The sequence below is a fragment of the Mus pahari genome, chromosome 7 (genome assembly GCF_900095145.1).
Source record: "Mus pahari chromosome 7, PAHARI_EIJ_v1.1, whole genome shotgun sequence".
Lineage (NCBI taxonomy): Eukaryota > Metazoa > Chordata > Mammalia > Rodentia > Muridae > Mus > Mus pahari.
In genome coordinates this window covers 5,891-12,059 of record NC_034596.1, presented here as the reverse complement: position 1 = coordinate 12,059, position 6,169 = coordinate 5,891, and the positions used below count along the sequence as shown (strand labels likewise).

At 39.6% G+C, this 6,169-nt stretch overlaps 1 protein-coding gene across 1 annotated transcript in view; it reads left to right on the top strand.

Annotated features, from left to right (window-relative positions):
- Positions 1–5,867, top strand: part of Yes1 (YES proto-oncogene 1, Src family tyrosine kinase) — a 58,930-nt gene extending 53,063 nt beyond the window's left edge. The window contains exon 11 of the mRNA XM_029540887.1: positions 4,474–5,867. Coding sequence (XP_029396747.1) covers positions 4,474–4,682 — 209 coding nt within the window. The 3' untranslated portion in view covers positions 4,683–5,867. The remainder of the gene's footprint in view (positions 1–4,473) is intronic.
- The last annotated feature ends 302 nt before the right edge of the window (positions 5,868–6,169 follow it).

Here is a 6,169-nt window from a genome sequence, read left to right as displayed (position 1 = left end):
GCTAGCATTTGTGTTCTCTTAGGGTCTGTATAACGTCTGCCCAGGATCTTCTGGCTTTGATAGTCTCTGGTAAGAAGTCTGGTGTAATTCTAATAGGTCTGCCTTTATATGTTACTTGATCTTTTTTCCCTAACTGCTTTTAATATTCTATCTTTATTTAGTGCATTTGTTGTTCTGATTATTATGTGTCGGGAGGAATTTCTTTTCTGGTCCAGTATATTTGGAGTGTTGTAGGCTTCTTGAATGTTCATGGACATCTCTTTCTTTAGGTATGGGAAGTTTTCTTCTATAATTTTGTTGAAGATATTTATTGGCCCTTTAAGTTGAAAATCTTCATTCTCATCTATACCTATTCATAGGTTTGGGCTTCTCATTGTGTCCTGGATTTCCTGGATGTTTTGAGTTAGGATATTTTTGCATTTTGCATTTTCTTTGATTGTTGTGACCATGTTCTCTGTGGAATCTTCTGCACCTGGGATTCTCTCTTCTATCTCTTGTATTCTGTTGCTGATGCTTGCATCTATGATTCCTGATTTCTTTCCTAGGGTTTCTATCTCCAGAGTTGTCTCCCTTTGGGGAGTTGTTTCTACTTCCCTTTTTAGGTTTTTGATGGTTTTGTTCAATTCCATCACCTGTTTGGTTGTGTTTTCCTGTAATTCTTTAAGGGATTTTTGTGCTTCTTTAAGGGCTTCCACCTGTTTAGCAGTGTTCTCCTGTATTTCTTTGAGTTATTAATGCCCTTCTTAAAATCCTTAAACCAGCTTCATAAGATATGATTTTAGATCTGAATCTTGCTTTTTGCGTGTGTTGGGGTATCCAAGACTCGCTGTGGTGGGCATACTGGGTTTTGATGGTGCCCAGTGGTCTTGGTTTCTGTTAGCAAGATTCTTTCATTTGCCTTTCACCATCTGGTAATCTCTGGTGTTAGATGTTCTAGCTGTCTCTGACTGGAGCTTGTTCCTCCTGTGATTCTATAGCCTCTGTCAGCAGTCCTGGGAGACCAACTCTCCTGAGTCCCAGTGGTCAGAGCACTCTCTGCAGGCAAGCTCTCTTCTTGCAGGGAAGGTGCCCAGAGGTCTGGAGCTCAGATCCACCTCCTGAGTCCTGGGGTCAGAGCCCTCCCTGGAGGCTGACTCTCCCCTGGCGGGGAAGGTGCCCAGGGGTCTGGGTCTCAGCTCTGTCTCCTGGCTGAGTCCTGGGGTCAGAGCCCTCCCTGCAGGCTGACTCTCCCCTGGCAGGGAAGGTGCCCAGGGGTCTGGGTCTCAGCTCTGCCTCCTGGCTGAGGATGAAGGCCCAAAGGAACCCAGTCCAAGAAGCTCTGTTGCTTCTGCCGCCCATGTGCTCTCCTGCGTAGACTGGTCTCAGTGATCCCAAGATTCTTCGTGTGTTAGGGCCTGCCTTTGTCCTTAGACCCTGTTGCTGCTAGCACCAGACCCTCTGGGTTTTTCGGAACTGATGTTCCTTTCTACTCATCAATGATTTCTAGATCCTGGGTGTGCTAAGGTGCCTGCATCGTGGAGAATCCTCTGGGCGGGCACCTTGGGTCCCTCTGCCAAGATTGCACCTAAGATCATTATTTTATTGCTACCTAACAAAACCCTAATGATAGATAAAATCTACTTCTGCCCTCAATATACTAGAAAATATAACCAGAGGGAGGAAAACACTTAAGGAATTTCACTTTGAAGTTTTAGTCATGCTCTACTTTCCATTTTGGCCGCAATAGACAATCTAAAATCTGCTATCTTGTTACAAACAACTACAGATTTAAACAGATCCATAATCCAGTTGTTTTTTATTATTATTATTATTATTATTATTATTATTATTATTATTATTTCACGGTGATCAAGGAAGCTTCCTTTTTTTTTTTTTTTTTTTTTTAATGAGTCCTGTGTTTATATAACATTTCTCCCCAATATTTTCTAAGTGGGCATACTGATGGAAGTCAAAATGAAGACATCAGTTTTTGTTTGTTTCTATGTTTTTTTTTTTTATTTGTTTTAACTGAACAAAGGAGAAAGAAGTGTAAGGAGGAACCTGTGAGAATGGAGCTGATAAATAAGGTAGACTAAAGTCTCATTAAATAGCCAACCTTATTCAGCACCTCAAACAATTTGTACTCTGAGGGTTAAGAAAGGCCACATGAGTAAAGTTCTCATGAGTTCAAGCTGTATCAAATTCCCATAGGGGCATAAAGAGGATAGTTTTAACATCTATTTGAATTACAGCTACAAACTAATGAACTACCTGAAGTAAACTCAAGTCCTATGCTACACCTAGGAGGAGCACAAAAACACATTCCAATAATAATTTCATGTTTTTCAAGAAACTTAGGTCACAAGGCTTGTTTTCTTGGAATGTTCTCACAAGCACTCAGAATTCTCCTCACATGACACTATTCCTGGACTGTGTTTCTACAACAGTGCTCTAGTTGAAAAGACAAAATTAGCCGGGCATGCATGCCTTTAATCCCAGCACTCGGGAGGCAGAGGCAGGTGGATTTCTAAGTTCGAGGCCAGCCTGTTCTACAAAGTGAGTTCCAGGACAGCCAGAGCTATACAGAGAAACCCTGTCTTGAAAAAAACCAAAAAAAAAAAAAAAAAAAGAGAGAGAGAGAGAAAATTAAACAAAACCTGAAGCTAGGTCTTGCCAAGTAAGAACCAGGTGATTTGACAGTACATTTACTGTTAAAACCTAATGTCCTATAGAAAAAGGAATCCACTGTGTGTAATTCAGAATGTCAACATTGTAAGAAATAGTATCTGCTCAGTACCCCCATGATCAGGTTCTCAGCACAAAGGAGATTTGTTTGCCTTGGTGGGACAGAAGGCCATAGACAGACAAGAGTTAGAGGACAGGGAGAAGGAAAGGGGAGTAGGGGAGAGGGAGAGAGGGTATTTGTCCTGGAGGAAAAAGGACTGCCTCTGGATAGAGACAGATGTGGCCCCTTAGGAGGCTTATAAAGGTAGAAGGGGAAATTTCATGTAAGGATAAGGTGTTTAATTTTAATTGGGTATATTCATTAGGTGAGCCAAAGGAGGCTTTTGATTGTTAGACTTCAATACTTTCATAGCTGGACCTTGGTGGTCAGCTTCAGGAGGAGGAAGTGGCCAAATAAGGGAGTAGACCTTACTGACCAGCTTTAGGTATGTAGTCTAATGGTTTTTAGAGAAAGACAAGGCCTACCAGAGCCATGCCCACCATGCTCAAACTGGTCAGAGTCCTTTCAAACATAAAATAGGTCTATTGGTGCAAAATTTTACATTCTATAGAAGAAAATATAAAGTCACAATTATTTATTGCAGTGGTTCTCAACTTTCCTAATGACCCTTTAATATAGAATTCTCATGTTGAGGTGACCCCAAACCATAAAATTATTTTTGTTGCTACTTCATAAGTAAGTTCGCTATTGCTATGGATAGTAATATAAATATTTGATATGGAGGAACCCTTGGTATATGACCCTTGTGAAAGGGCTGTTTAACCCTCCAGAGAGGTTACAGCCCACAGGTTGAAAACCGCTGGTTCAGTGGAAGGGGGAAAGAACTGTTTCAGTTACTGTGAAATGACAGTGTGACCAAGGCAACTCTTAAAAAGGAAGCACTTGATTGGGGACTTGCTTACAGTTTTAGAGGGTTAGACTAGGTTTCCCAGGGCAGGGAGCATACAGACCTGGCAGGTAAGCAGTAGTTGAGAGCTTTATATCCTGATGAGTAAGCATCAAGCAGAGAAAGAGAGAGAAACATTAGTCCTAGCATTGCCTTTAAAACCTCAAAGCCCAGCCCTGGTGACACACCTCCAACAAGGCCTAATCCTAAGGCCAGACAGTTCAGTTAGCTGGTGAATCTATCTCATTGAGGCCATTCTCATTCAAATGCCCATAAACCAGGTATAGTTGTGTGTGCTTTAATCCCAGTACTTGAGAAGGAAAAACAGGTGGATCTTTGTGAGTTCCAGAGCAACAGACAACAAAGTAAGACCATATCTCTACTAGGAGACCCTCCACCCTGCCTATATGGTGACACACTTCCTCCAACAAGACCACACATATTCCAACAAGGCCACACCTCCTAATAGTGCCACATCCCATGGGCCAAGCATATTCAAACCATCACAGTCATATTAAAATACAGATTATTGTTTAACATTTCTTTATATTAATTGATATTTAAATTTTAATNTATTNTNTTTTTTNTTTTTTTTTTTTTTTTTTTTTTTTTTNNGAGACAGGGTTTCTCTGTATAGCCCTGGCTGTCCTGGAACTCACTTTGTAGACCAGGCTGGCCTCGAACTCAGAAATCTGCCTGCCTCTGCCTCCTGAGTGCTGGGATTAAAGGTGCTATTATCTTTTGAAAAATGCCTTTTTACAAGATAAACTTGATGTGTCTTCAGTTAGTGACTAGGATGTTTACTCTCTTTTGGTATTTATGGCCAGGACTGTTGTTTTTAATATTTGAATCTTAACATTAGGTATGGTAAACCGTGAAGTATTGGAACAAGTAGAGCGGGGATACAGAATGCCTTGCCCCCAGGGCTGTCCCGAATCCCTCCATGAATTGATGAATCTTTGCTGGAAGAAGGATCCTGATGAAAGACCAACATTTGAATATATTCAGTCCTTCTTGGAAGACTACTTCACTGCTACAGAGCCGCAGTACCAGCCAGGAGAAAATTTATAATGCAAGTAGCCCATGTGAACAGACCTGCCAAAACCTAGAGGCCGTGTGTGAGTTCTTCCTGCGCAGGAATGAGAGGATACTCTTCACTCTGCATGTTTCTTATGGTAAACTGGAATTCCAGATACGGTTACTCAAAACCACTTTTTTTTTTTTTCTCCAAGTGTTAAACTCTAAAGTACCAGTGATGCATCTTACAGTGTACTTGAGGGTCCAGAGCAAGTAGAGCTGGATAGTGTGACTGTGGGTGTGGCACGGTAAGAACGAGCGACAGGACTGCTGCTTACTAGTCACTCACTGCCTTCTCTTCCCCAAACTTGCCAAGAGAAAGCTATTTATTGTTATGTATGAAACTTGGCTGTTACACCACAGTGAAATTCTAAGATCAAAGAACTTCATGGGACCAAAGAATTCCATTCCAGTTTTTAAAATTTTCTAGAATTTTTTTCTCAAAGTTCTTTTTGTTTGTTTGTTTTGTTTTGTTTTCCCTGTTTAATAGTCAGCATGCACTCCTATCAGAGGCCTTCTTTTATGTGAAAATGGGCCAAGTCTTCCAAGTGCAAAACAGTGGATTATAAACAGCATCAAAAACTTTGGTTTAAAAATCCATGGAATTTAGAAGCGTAATACAGTATGTTCACACTTTGTCCAGAGAACTGGAAAGCAAAACAAATTTTTCCTATCAGTCATGTCTTGAATTGTTCAGCTTTGAATAATGAAGGTAACCAGAAAGTGGATTAATCTTTTACAAGGATGTTTTGATTTTTTTTAAGGTTTATATATATAATTGAAGTTATTCTATCCAGTCCAAGGGGAAAATCTTTTAATATATGCATAACATAAAAATAAAAAACAAACCTAACATTCAAGCAGACAATTTTTAAAAAATAAGTGGAGTACTATGAGGAGTTGCTAGTATGTTTTTATGATTATGGGCTCCACAAATAGAAAACATCACTAGGTCAGGGACTTGAATGCACTTTGCTTGTATTGAGTATAGAATAGGAGAGAAGAAAATGTATTTAAAGAAATATGAGAGAAGCCCTGTGAAAGTTCTACAGGTATTGGGATGGGGTGGGGTNTCTAATGTTGGTGTTGTGGCTTCCGGGCACTCAGAGCTCCTCATCAGCTGTTTTCTTAGACTTTAAAAGTTATAAAGTATGATTGTACAACTAATTTTCTTATCATATACACTAACTTTTATCTCCTCAAAATAGTGAAGATAAAGCTTTACCCTAATTTCAGTGGCCCAGCTTTTATACCTTTTAGAACACCAAGTTTCAAATCCCTGTTGGAAACGTTACTTACGTTACAAATATACTTGATTGTTATCATATTTTCCTTTTATAATATAATTAATTTGAGGAAAAATACTTACTGAGTAACTATAATATAAAAGTGGGAGGGAATTTTGCCCATTTAAAGTACAGATGTAAAGCATTTAAAATGAGAGGTTTTTCTAACTCAGAAATTATGAAATATTAATTTGA